General features: G+C 52.1%; 2 protein-coding genes across 2 annotated transcripts; both read right to left on the bottom strand.

The window, feature by feature from the left end:
• Nucleotides 1-393: 393 nt before the first annotated feature.
• On the bottom strand, nt 394-2,933 carry GJB4 (gap junction protein beta 4). Its single transcript, XM_032160178.1, has 2 exons — nt 2,885-2,933; nt 394-1,788 (listed from the first exon to the last, which is right to left on the bottom strand). Exon 2 carries the CDS (start codon nt 1,464-1,466, stop codon nt 666-668), a length of 801 nt encoding a protein of 266 aa, XP_032016069.1. The 5' UTR covers nt 1,467-1,788; nt 2,885-2,933; the 3' UTR covers nt 394-665.
• Nucleotides 2,934-4,148: 1,215 nt separating this feature from the next.
• On the bottom strand, nt 4,149-7,633 carry GJB5 (gap junction protein beta 5). The gene is made up of 2 exons (XM_032159058.1): nt 7,486-7,633; nt 4,149-5,354 (listed from the first exon to the last, which is right to left on the bottom strand). The coding sequence occupies exon 2, from the start codon at nt 5,328-5,330 to the stop codon at nt 4,509-4,511; it is 822 nt and encodes a 273-aa protein (XP_032014949.1). The 5' UTR covers nt 5,331-5,354; nt 7,486-7,633; the 3' UTR covers nt 4,149-4,508.
• Between the last annotated feature and the right edge of the window lie 5,951 nt (nt 7,634-13,584).

Genomic DNA, 13,584 nt, shown 5'->3' with positions numbered 1-13,584 from the left:
CTCAGCCTTGCCCCTCCCACTGTCAGAAGGGACTCACCTATCCAGGACCTGTGCTGGGCAGGGCTAGGGAGGCCCGACCCACGCTCATTCCTGTGATGGACGCTCACTGAGAACCGACTCTGCTGGGCACAGGGTCTCCTGGGATTCCTCTCCTTCTGCTTTGGCCAGCTGGTTGCAGAACCCCGAGGCCCCTGGAGTAGCCTCTGCCTTTGGGCACAGCCCACCATGTCCTGGGGTCACACTCTGTGTGTGTTGGGGGGTGATGGGTGAGCCTGGATCTGAGGTTCCAGTGCTCAGGTGCTCACTGAGTAGTCTTGGCATCCTCTCTGAGGTCCACCTAATCCCCCCCACCCCCCGTTTTCCTATTGGCCACTCCCCACCTGGTCTGCAAAGTACTGGGAAGATCATATTTATTAAGAGGTTTGACATTCACTGTTGCCATATACAAAATCCCCACTAACCATCAACCTCCCTCCCCTGAGGCTCAGGACCCAGGGACCAAACTACCCCCAACCTCCCACATTGGCCCCTGGGCGAGCTTCCTGAGCCCCGACAGCCACCCTGCTCACCATCCTGCTACGGCAAGGATGCCACTGCCCCTCCCTGTTTTCCTGGGTGGCCTCAGGTCGGGGGAACCTGGTGATCTTATCTGCTGATCTCGCAGGTTACGGATACCCACCTGCATCCACTGGGGCCGACCCAGCCTTCATTAGGACAGAGTTCCCATCCTCAGGGTGCCCCCCCTGGGAGAGGACATATGGTGGGCACGTATCGGGTAGGCGCTCCCGGCGCCGAGACCGCCGGTGCCTGGGGCCCAAGATCTCCAGGCACCTCTTGCCCACCAGGTAGAAGACTTCACTGAGGTTGAGCAGGATGCAGATGGCAGCTGTGGTCACCATGAAGTAGGTGAAGACCTTCTTCTCTGTGGGCCGGGAGATGTAACAGTCCACAGTGTGGGGGCAAGGCTCCACGGAGCAGGCCACCACGCGGGGCATGTCATAATCCTTGTAGAGGCGGTGGAAGATATAGAGGAAGCCGGCGTCCACGGCGGCCTTGAAGATGAGGCTCAGCAAGTACGTCCACCACAGCCCGCCCCGCTTCTTGCTCGGGTTGTCGTACAGGGACGGCGCATTGGGCCCGTGTTTCAGGTGGTGCTTGCGCTCGCGCTCCTCGCGGTAGGCCACGTGCATGACCACGAGCAGGGAGGGGCACGTGACCAGGATGAGCTGCAGGGCCCAGAGGCGCACGTGGGACACGGGGAAGAACTCGTCATAGCAGACGTTGGGGCAGCCGGGCTGCTTGGTGTTGCAGACAAAGTCCTTCTGCTCATCGTCCCACACCTCCTCCGCTGCCACCACGTACACCAGCACACGAAAGATGAACACCACAGACAGCCAGATGCGGCTCAGCGCTGTGGAGTACTTGTTCACGCCACTCAGGAGGCCCTGCAGAAATGCCCAGTTCATGCTGGCTGTGTCCTGGGTACTGCACGTGGAAGGTCTATACCTGGGTGCTACCCACCCACTCAGGCCTTGGGAGCCTTGAGGCCTGGGGGAACCTGGAGAAGGGCACCCTCAACGCTGGTGCGATTGACAAAATCTTTTCACAATCACCGTGTCATCATGTCCTCACTCCCAATGACTTGGTAGGGTAGGGATTGCCCCTGTCCTCATTTCATAAAGAGTAAGTGAAGGCACAGAGATACCTGCCCAAGGGTCCACAGATGGAAGTAGCAGAGCTAGTCTTGCACTTTGGTCTTCAGGTTCCAAAATCAGGGTCTATTTTATTCTGCAAGGTAATAGATACATGTGAAGACAGTCATCCTGCATGGATATGCCAGCCAACCTCTATTACCCCAAGTTTCAGCCCATGACGTCTAAAGAGATCGTAGGAAGGTTTGAATTGGACGATCTGCTCTCCCATCAGCTGCCAGGGCTGGGCCAGGGCAGGAGGGGTGGGAATGTATCCTTATCAGTTGTCAGATCCGTCCCACTTTTACTGAGCACCAACAGGAGCCTGGCCCTGTGTTGGGGACGTTCACATCAGCCCCTTGGTAAATCCCGGAACCGTCTTCCTCCTTACTCCTTGCCTCTGGCTCCAGGAAGGTTCTCAGCCCTGGCATTCCCTCCCAAACGAAACAGAGGTGCTTTGGAATCACTGGCAGCCCTGGTGCTGGGGCCTGAGGGCTGACTGTCTTGACCACAGTGGGTTCCTCTGGAATTCCAAGCATTCCAGCTTTAGGAAGGACCGAGGATGGATTCTGGCATGGTCTGGACCCCCCATTTACTTTCTCTGGGGGCACGCCCTCCTCTGTCCATTTAGTGTCCATTTAGTCCAATGGCCTCGCCTGTGGACTTTGACCTCCACACCCCCTTGTCTGGAGTCCCCATCAGGCCCCATCTCCAAACCCTCCCCTCCTCCTACCCTCCTCCTTCCCCATCCCCATCCCTGACTCTGCTCTCAGCCTCTTCAGACATCGTGTGCCTGGGACACTTTCAGAGCAAGAGGCATCGCCTGTACCCAAATGGTCTATTTACCTGTCTTATTTTTTTGCGAGACTGTCAACTGCTAGAGGGCCGGCTCTTCACCTCTGTCTCCCTAGCACCTAGCACTGGCCTGGCCCAGTGAACACACAATAGATGTTTGTTAAACTGAACTAAAACCCATTTCTTCCTGATCCCCCCTCTTCCCTAATCTTCTGTCCTCCCTTAGGTCAGCCAGGACATTCCTTCTCCTCCTTGGCACTTCCCTGGGGATCCTCTAGGGACCCTGACCCTCTGGCTGCCTCCCTGAAGCCCAGCCCACAGCCTGAGGTCCCTTGGATATCCTCAGCTCAGCTGGTTGCTTGCTTCCTGGCCAGCCTCCTGCCCTATTCGGTCCTCACCCTTCTTGGGTCCAGTAGCTGCTTCCTTGTCCTTGGGCTTGTCTGTCTGCCTCGGGACCTCCCAGAGGCAGCTTTTGTTCCTCGCTCCCCTGCTGGGTGGGGCTTTCTGGGCCAATGAGCCAAGCGAGAGTGATTGGGTGGGCAGGCAGGAGGGCGGATTTCCCCGGGCACATATTCAGAGCAAACACCTGTGGCTCTTCTCTCCTGGCCCACGCCTCCTCTCTAGCTTGGCTGGGCATGGCTGAGCCTGGCTCCCAGGCAGGCAGGTATGTGGGTGAGACTGCTCTGTGGGGTTCAGGAGCCTGATATCATTAAGCCAAGGCCTAGGACAGCACCAGTGGGATTGACCCTGTCCCCTTCCCATTGCCTCCTTACCCTGCCTCCTTGCCCTCTTTCCTGCCCTTTTCCTGGGAAGCCTGATTCTGAGGTCCTCAGCAGCTGACATCTACGGAAAGGGGCAACCTTAATTTAGTGCAGGAACGCATCCCATTCTGACGGTGGGATATTTCTGGGACTGGAGCCTGGGAAGCTCTTGGATTATGTAGGGGATGGGAGGGGTCAACTATGACTTTTCTAGACCAGGGCACCCACAGCCCTGGTGGAGGCAAAGAATGCAGGTCAGCAGCATGAAATGCCCCAGTTAGCACAGGCCAGGCACGGCATCGCTGTTCATCCTCTGTGGGTCCTGGGGAAAGCCTCCAGGGAAGCTGGAGTGTGACCTCACATATGCTGGTGGGGGGCCTGGGACCTGTGTTCTGACTGGGATGATGAAGGTTAATGTGCAGCTAGGGAGGGGCCTTCTGCCTCATTTCCCACAGGCGTTATCGAGCACTTCCTAATACCAATGATTAACATTTATGTGTCCTTTTACAGCTGGCTAACCCTGTCCACAGCCATGAGCTCATCAGTCCTCAGCACAACCCCCACAGGCTAGGTATTATTAACCCATTTTGGAGAGAAGCTTAAGTTACTTTGCCAGAGTCCCGGTGGAACTAGACACAGGGTTCATGAATTTCCCACTGCAACGTGGACTAAGCTCCATTCTCTCTGCAGACAACCAACAGGCCTAAACTTGCCATGGGGGATAAAGGCTGGATGGGAGCATGAGCAAGTAGCATGTCCCCTGGAGTACTGGGGGCCCCCTTTCTGGAAGAGAGGATGCCCCTCACAGGCTGGATCAAGTGCAGCCCTTTGCGGGGGCAGAGAGATTGACACCATGAACGTGTGAGGGTCACAAAGGCTGCACAACCAGAGGGCACCTGGAACCAGCAAACGAGTTGACTTTTATTAAGTTCTGACAGTGGGCCACACACGATGAAGGTGCCCGCATGTGTGTTCTTCTATGAACGCCCTCCTCCCTCCAACCCTGGGCAGTGGCCCTCACTGTTTCCATTCTAGAAAAGGAAGCCGAGCCGCAGGGCAGAGGGGGAACTGGTCCAGTGCCGTCCAGCTGGGGCAGGTGGCTGGAGTGGAGGACTAGGAATTGGCTCCCAGAGCATCTGAATCCTCTCTCTTGCCTGCCCCTACCTCACGGCTTAGCTCCCCCACTCTCAGGTTGCACCTAGGAGAGAGGCTGGAGCCTCCCCATCCAGGCCCAACCTGCCAGCCCAGTCCAGGCAGCCCCTCACAAGATGGTTGTCTTCACATGGTCTCGGGGGTGGTCTGGTAAGAGAGGAGGATGGCTGTCTGAGCCCAGAAAGATGAGGTCCCCCGAAAGGAGGTCGTCTTGTTTGCAGGAAGAGGTGGTACCGTGTGGGTGATGACCTGTGCACATGGCTCGGGCTTTCCTTGCCGCCAGACCCTCATGGCACCTCTTGCTCACCAGGTAGATGAGCTCCACGAGGTTGAGCAGGATGCAGACGGCAGCTGTGGCCACCATGAAGAGGGTGAAAATGTTCTTCTCTGAAGGCTTGGAGATGAAGCAGTCCACTATATTGGGACACGGATCTGCGTGGCACTTGACCACAGGAGGGAGAATATATTTGGGGTAGAATGAGTGGAACACATAGAGAAAGGCGATGTCCACGCTGGCCTTGAACACGAGGCTGCAGACATATGTCCACCAGAGCCCGCCCCGCTTCTTGCCCAGGTTCAGGTAGAGGCGCCCACTGTTCTCCCCATGGGCTTCTCGGTACCTCTTCTCCTGAACCTCCCGGTAGGCCACGTGCATGACCACAAGCAGTGAGGGGCACGTCACCAGGATAAGCTGCAGGGCCCAGAGGCGCACATGGGACACGGGGAAGAACTCGTCGAAGCAGACGTTGGAGCAGCCAGGCTGGCGAGTGTTGCAGTCGAAGTCCTTGTGGTCATCACTCCACACACGCTCGGCCGTCACCAGGTACACTAGCACGCGGAAGATGAAGACCAGAGACAGCCAGATGCGCCCAAAGGCTGTGGAGTACTTGTTGACCCCACTCAGGAGGCCCTCAAAGATACTCCAGTTCATGGTGGACCCACGCGTCAGCTGCTACTGCAGGGAAACAAGAACAATAATTTCCTACATTTATCACAGACTTGCTCTGAGCACTTTGTAGAAATATGTCATCACATTTCATCCTCACCACCACTAGAGGAGCTGGGTTCTACTACTGTCCCCATTTTATAGAGGGAGGAAGCTGAGGTTTAGAGGCATTATACAAGGTTACACAACTATTAGGTGCAGGGCTGGGATTTGAGCATAGGTAATTAAGTCCAGAACCCAACTCTTACCAATACCAGTGGATGAGGGCAGGTCCAGGGAACCACTCATTCCTCCCAGGGCCTGAGGCTCTGGTCTTGAGGTTCTGCAGAGTGAAGACTGATAGAGTTGGGACATTCTGCCTGCTCCCTCTGTTTCAACCCTGGCCCTCGTCCTCAGGAGGCTGAGCCTTGAGATGGTTCTCTCCTTTCTGAGCACTGCTGCCTCTTCTCAGACAGCCCCTTCCCCAGGGGAACCTGCTCTTTGTTCTTTTCTTGGCTCAGGGATGGGACTGGAAAGGAGGCTGGAACCTTGTCCCCAAGCTCCCATCTGGTCTAACACTCTGTAATTAGCCAGGTGGAGTCCTGCTCAAGTGCCACTCATTTGAAGCACGGTCAATGCAATCCAGCTGAAAGCTAAAGCAGGCAGCAATAAATTCTCTTCATACAGTAGGCTTCCTAGAGTAACCTCGTATTCCAGTGTTTCCCAAACAGTGTTCCCTGGAACCCTATCCCATAGGTTGGCAATAGGAGAAGTGAGAGAAGAGGATTCTGTGTCAAGAAAAGTTGGCAAACATTGGGTTTAGTAAAGTTAAATAGGGTTCTTTTGCTCAACCGTGCTAATAAACTCACTAATAAATTCACCTAAAGAGGTATGAAATATGTGGCATTGCCCAAACTCCCTTGCCCACAGAAGCCCTTTTCCTCCTGACATAACGTTTATCATCTTGTGGGACAGCCTTGTCAAGACATCAAGTGGGAAATGCTGCTCCTGTCAGTTCTGCTGGTGAATTTGGCCTGATGAACTCACAGAATCAGATTCACTTCCGCATAAGGGCCGTGACTGCTAGGCAGAGTAAGGGGTCCCCACTTCCTCACCCGAGAGTCCTCTGGCCTGATTCCTGGGGATGGGGGTGTGTCCACTAAGACCCATGCACTGTGGTTTCAACCAACTGTGCACCCTGGGACCCCAAGGAACCTGTCTTCCTAGCCACTAAAGGGCTCATGATGGCCTTCGCATGCTGGTCCAGGCTGAAGCTCACCAGGCTGTCTCGAGCCTCTGCATGATCAACTGCAAAGCAGAGGAGTGATAACAGCCAATATCCATGAAGCATTCATGCCGTGCTGGGCACCGCTCTAAGTTCTTTGTATGAATCAGTACGTTATTCCTTCACAGCAACCTTAGGAAAGGGCATTTTTTTTATTCCCAATTTACAGATGAGGAAAGAGGAACACAGAGGGATTAATTAACTTGCTCAATGTCACACAGCTAATAAGTGGCAGAGCTAGGATTTGAACCCAGGCAGGCTGGCTCTAGAACCCACCCTCTGGGAACTGCCCAGCCTTAGGCCTCAGACTCTTTCCTTGAGTTTCAAGGAGCTGCCTGCCTGTCTGTGTGCAGACGGATTCTGTCCTCCCCCTTGTGTGTGGATCCTGGATGAGGGTGACTGGGGGTACCTTTGCCCACCACCCTGTCTCCACTCCACCTGCGCCACTTGGACGGGGATGGGTGGGGGTGGGGGCCGGGGGGGCGGGGGGAGCTCTGTTCTGAATCACCAGCCTGCGTGCTCAGTCCTGTCTAAGGTAGGCGAGACTCCTGGCAGCTTCTCAGGGAACACCCAGGGAGGCCCCGCCTTCAGCCCCCAGGGGCTCTCACCCAGCCCATCCCTACTTGGGGAGGAGTGGGGCAGGGCTTTGCAGGCCCAGGCAGAGCTACCCTGCCTGCTGAGATTCCAGCCTGGCCCCTGCTCCCACCTTTGCCTAGCTGGGGAGAGCTGAAAAAACCCAGAGCCCCTTATTCCTCCACCATCAGGACCCAGGGTGGCAGATGTGTCCAGGCCACCTCCCCCAACTCCCCAGCAGAGAAGTGTCCTCCTGCCACGTATGCCAAGGGGCAGGGCACATGCGGACACAGATGCTCTTACCTGAGTGGCTACTCCTCAGGGCTCTCTTGGCTCCCAGCAGCTGGCAATAGGACTCAGCAAACAGCTGGAATTTCATACCCAGAAGTGGGGAAGGTTTTTGGGGAAGCCCGTTGAAGCCTGTTTCCAGGACAGAGCCTGCCGAGTGTGCCGGCCCAGCCAGGGAGGAGGAGGAGCTGGGGCCTGCACTGCCATTGGCTGGGCCCCAGCCTCCCCAGACTGCTTCTGATGAGGCTCAGGAAACTGAGGGGTTCACTCCTCCCAGGGCTCTGAGCCTCGAATCCTGGTATCCTCTCAGGGGAGAGCCTCAAGTCCACTCTGACTCCTTGTTCATCCTCCCGTCTGTGGGCTTGTGTGGGAGAAGCTGAGGCCTGAATCCCAGCTCTGCCACTTTCTCACTGTGTGATTTCTCGCCTTCTCTGTGAAAGGGGGAAAAGAACAACACCTACCTCATAGGGTGGATACGTGCATTAACCCAGCCTTAGGGTAAAGTGCTTCGAACAGTGCCTGGCACAAGGGAATCCCTGTCTACCATTGCCTGGAATGCGTGTAAACTGCCCAGCACAGGCCTGCCGCATGGTTTGTCCTCAAAAAAATGTTTCTTCCCCCCCTTTTCCTTATTCCTAGGCCTTTTCTTTCTGAGATACAGGGAAGGCAGAGGAGAAGGGAGGGAGAGAGTAGACGTATTCACTAGAGAAAATCTCATCTGGATGCATGTTGTCTTTGGGTTAAAAAGGCCAAACCCAAGCCAGGCAGGAACCACAGGAGAGGTGGAGAAGGTGGGCAGGGGCGCCTGGGGAAGGCTTCTCATTAGTGCACAGACACAGTCTGTTGGCCTAATTAACTTCCAAGGTGCCCTGTATCAGCAGGTCACTTGGGGTCAGGATTCAACAGATAAAGTATCCAGGAGCCACAAACACCACATGTCCACAAGCAAACACAATGTAGCTTCACATGTACATACTCTTACACACAGGCCACAATTATGGGCACAGTGTTGCAGACACATGCAGCAGTGGCTTTATTTTATTCACTGCTCTATCCCTTGTGCCTAGTATGGGGCCTGGTGTCTTGTTCAGTTAGGCTTCAACTTATATTTATTGAATGAATGATGTGTGAAATGCACACACCCTGCAGAGAGTCACACATTTCTATACTCCATGCTCTTTCCAAAAAGCTGTTGCCAAGTACAGGAGAGAGGAGGCATATAAAGAGATCAGTTACAACATTGTGAGAAGTCTTAGAAAAGACACAGATAGAGAAGGGAGTTTTAAGTTCTGCCAGAGGGAGACCCAGAGAAGGTAACATTGAAGCTGGGTCTTGAAGGATGTATTGGAGTTTACCAAGAAGAGATGCTGAGGAGGGGCCTTTGAGGCAGTGGGCACATGGTGTGCAGAGGACCTTTGTGAAAACTAATGGAAGAACATTGGAGAGTGGGCTGGGTACTGGTAGGGACACCACATGGCAAGGTGCCTGGAAGGTCAGCAAAGACCTTCCAGACCGTGAAGGACCTGAAATGTCATGCTAAGGAGTTTGAATTTATCTTGGGTGCAGAGGGAGGCATGAGGGAATTCTTTTCTTTTTTCTATTTTTACATTTCATATTGTACTGAGGCAGGAGTGAGTTCTAAAAAAGGAAGAGACATGGTCACATTGGTACCTTTGATTCTCATTATTCAAGGTAGTTATATTCTACAAGTCACCATGAACACCAAGTTAGTGCATATTGAAGCATTCTTCCTAGAGGACATATGAGGTTAGGTTCCTGCTAGCTTCTGTTTACAATGTGGTTAGCAACTGATCAATACAGAAGTCTGTTTTATGTGTGTTTCTGAAGATACCTTGTTTAATATTTATTGTTGACCCATTAATATTGGACTCATAGCCAACACCACTATATCTCATGACTGAAAGAAGCTTGTCTAACACACATATTTTTCCCATAAGGCCCATCATAGTCTTCGTGTGCTTAGAAACACTAGATGGCACTTCAGCACTATACTCGGGGCCATTTCAAACAGCAAGACCCCAGCAAAAAGCAAGAAATGAGAAAAACATGGCACTAAGTAGACCTCCAATAGAACGTATGTTTATAGTATTAGAGCTGAAAGGGGAAGGCAGAATGTCACCTTGTTCAGCCACAGCTGGGAACACGTGCATTGGGAGACTCAAATTTTTGCCACTCTGTGCATGTTATAAATGGTCATGAAAGTGTCTTAGGTATAAATTTTGGATTAGAAATAAATTGTGGTGAGCTGGAGAATGCACAATACGGAATCTGTGAATAATGAAGATCAACTGTATGTTTAGAAAGCTTCCTCTGTTTGAGAAAAGAGGCTGCAGGGCCTTGTGAGACCAGTATGAAAGTTACTGCAATGATTTAGGCAAGAGATGAACAAGAGGGTTGGATTTGGGAAATAGCTGGAAAATACAGCTGGCAGCTTTGGGGGACTGACTGGATGTAGGGTGTGAGGCAGGAGGCTGACCTAGGATGGTTCACAGGTCACTGGTTTTGGTGATTTGATAGGTGGTTGGACCACTGATAGAAATAACCCTATGAGGTAGGAATGCCAATGGCCCCATGTTCCAGATGGGAAAACTGAGGTCCAGAGAGGCTAAGAAACTTGCCTGGGCTTACACAATCAGTAATCAGGAGAGCGGGGGGTGGAGTTCAGGTAGCTGAGCTCCAGAGCCAGTGCTCTTAACGCTGTAATGCTTCAACATCTTCATACCCAAGGATCTGGCAACACTGTTGGCTCCTTTATGCCTGATAAACAGAATCATTTACTTGTCATCAAATATTCATTAAGAACCTACTATGTGCCACGTGTTGTGCCTGATAGTGGAAATGAGTCAGTAGGCATGATTCTCATGGTTCAACCTCTGGGCCTGGTCCTCTTGAAGATTACAGTCAAAGGAGGAAATAAGACATTAAACACACAAACACACACCAATAACTCTAAAAATGCAATTGTGATAGAGTCACAAAGGAGAAGCACAGTGCCAAGAAAATGTATAATGAGAGAACCAGACCTAGTTTCAGGAGGCAGGGAAAGCCTTTCCGAAAGTGTAAGATTTACATTGAGGCCTGGAGCTTTCTCCTCTGCCGGTAACCCTCTGCCTGCTTCCTAAAATGCCAGCACTCTCCAGAGCTCTCCTGGATTCTCTTCTCTCAGTGCACTCTCCACAGGCTGTGGCTCCTACCACCAGCTTGGGGCTGAGGACTCCAACTATTGCTGCCGCCTCATGGCCCTGGATAGTTCATGTGGCTCCTACTCAGCGCACGTAGCGCTGAACTCATGAACTCCAAACACATCTGTGATGAACCTGTGCACCACTTTTCCCACTGACTCCCCCTGCTATGCTTGGAATGTGTCCCCCAATGTTCTCATGTATTGAAACTTAACCCCCAATGCAACAGTGTTGGGAGGTGGGACTTTAAGAGGTAATTAGGTTAGTTAGATTATCATGGGAATGGGTTTGTTATCATGAAAGTGGGTTTATTATCAAGTGAGAGGTTTCAGTAGAGGCTTCATGGCTGTTCTTTTACTGAGGGATGGGACTTAGGGGATGCTGGAAATCCAGGAGGGAGCTGGAGGTGGGAAGGGTGGAAGGTGGGCATGACAGAGAAGAGGCAAACCTGGAGAACAGGGAAGCAGTTGTGTGATGGGCAGAATCCACACAGACCTGGGCTCAAACCCCATTTCTGCTCTCTAGCTATGTGGCCTTGGTCAACTCATTTTTTCTCTCTGAGCCTTAGTTTCCTTTCTTTAGAATGTGGAAGGGGTGAGGGGTGCTGTTGTGAGGAGTCCTTGAGAGGATCTATGTAAACATGGTGATTTACAGTTGGCATGTCTCACACATTCATTTTCTTCCACTCTGTGGGCTGTTGCTCTCCGACCTGTTGGGTGGACATTTGTTTTGCCCCTGGGATGAATGGTCATGCTCTTCCTCTATGATGTGCCTCCCTTCCTGGACCTCTAGACCTACTCCACCAACTCTGCCCATGCTTCCAAGCTCAGCCCGAGGAGGCTGAAACTGGGATGTGCCCCTTGGTCTCTCCCTACAATTTCTGAAGCTCTGTGTGAGCTGGGTCATGGAGAGGCGCACCATTCCTGAGACTGGGGCCCAATGCTTCTAGGTATCCTCATCCCTCCAGCCCGGCCCACACTAAAGCTGAATCATTGGTCTCAATCACACAGTGTTTTGCTGTCTCTGGGCGGGTTGTCTCAGTTCCATTTGGGGTCTCCCTTTTAGAGTATTGAGGGCACATGAGCAGTTCTTGGAGCTTTGGCCACTGACTGCCACATTTCCCCTTGCTAACAAGAGTTCCAAGGCCAAGGACCTTCCTGGTGGGCTCTTGCCTGGATGCTCAGAATCTCTGCTGAGTCATGGTCCAGTGTGGGGACCACATGACTTACTGAAAGTAACCAGACAGCTCTGGATTTTAAATCTGGTTCCATCAAGTGGTCAGTACATGTAGCAGGTGCTATCAGTATCCACCCCAGATCCTCTTGGCATACTCCATTTCGGTGGTTAAGAGGACCTAGCACAGCACAATGATTTACAGCAGGCGAGACCAGTGTCCAATGGCCAGCACCTGCCACTCTGCCTGGGGCTCTCTGGGCTTCTGGGCCTCTGCCTGCATATGGGGTAGGCTGGAAGTGCTAGTGAACTGATGCCCCACTGGGAAGAGCCCTCAACCAGTGACTGATAGAAGTTAGGGTATAAATTCTCCAGCCTCCTCAGCCTTTGATTGAGATGACTGTGAAGCCATTTCTACTGTTTCCCAGCAGTCCCCAGCAGGATTAAGCTCCGTTGCCCATGGAGGTAACTCGCTCAATTAAACACCCTTCATTAGCTTTCTTCCCTTCTCTGACTCACTGCCCATTCCCATGCTGATGTTTCCTCGGATGGCCTCCCAAATAAACAACTTGCCTGCAAATCCTGCCTCAGGCTTGGCTTTTGGGAGAGCCCAAACTAAGACATCTCTTGTTTGAACAGAGAAGCAATCTCATTTCCTGGGGAATTCGCCTATCTTCACTCTAACCAGCCGCATCTTCGCTCATTGAGTGTTGATTGGCTCAGAGGTGGGACTGGCCCCCAGTTGTGCTAATGAGTCATACTTATCTTGCTCAGTTGATTGGTCCAATGTGACAACGTAACCCACGCTGATCTACCAAGGGGTCTTCCCTGGGACTTTTGAACATGGGATAGGGAGAGTGTCCATCTGATGACAGACATAGTGAGAAGTGAGGCTCCGGAATTGCTGGCAGCCTGCTGTTTGACAAAGCTGCTTTGCTGAGTGAGACAATGATTCTGATGCAGAAAGGGAAGCAGAAACAAAAGATGAGCAAGCAAGTGCTTGGAAGGCACTGGAATCCCTGGCTTGGTCTATCTTTGGAGCCCAGCCATAATGTTTTCTTTCCTGCATGCACATAAACCACTGCATTATCCTTTTGTTTTAGCCTGTTTAATTTAGGTATCTGTCATTTGCAGCCAAATATACTCTCTGTAACCTTGGATTTGCCATTTAATAGTGCCTGGTGCATAGTAGGTGTTCAACAAATATTTGTTGACTGACTTGTACCCTCTGGACCCTGTTTCCCTTACTTGTGTATTGGGGGTGATAATAAGTAGCTCGTAGGGCTGTTGCATGGATAAAATGAGACAATGAGAGGGAGAGGGCTGTCTTGGCCTGTTTCATGCCACTGCAAAAGACTACCACAGACTGGGTGATTTATAAAGAATAGATATTTATTTTCTCACAGTTCTGTAGGCTGGGAAGTCCAAGACCAAGGTGCTGGCATCTAGTGAGGATGTGGCCTCTGCTTCCAAGATGGTGCCTCAAACACTGTATCTTTCAGAGAGGAGGAACGCTGTATCCTCACATGGCAGAGGCAGAAGGGCCAAAATGGTGAAACTTCCTCTATTAAGCCACTTTATAATGTCATTAATCCATTCACGAGGGTGGAGCTGTCATTACCTAAACACCTCCCCAAGGGCCCCACCCCCTAATACATCAGGGATGAAGTTTCCAACATATGAATTTTTGGGGACACATTTGGACCATAGCAAGGGCTCTGTCAACTATGAAGTGTCA

The sequence above is a fragment of the Hylobates moloch genome, unplaced genomic scaffold, assembly GCF_009828535.3.
Source record: "Hylobates moloch isolate HMO894 unplaced genomic scaffold, HMol_V3 SCAFFOLD_8, whole genome shotgun sequence".
NCBI lineage: Eukaryota > Metazoa > Chordata > Mammalia > Primates > Hylobatidae > Hylobates > Hylobates moloch.
This window is presented reverse-complemented; position numbering and strand designations above follow the sequence as displayed.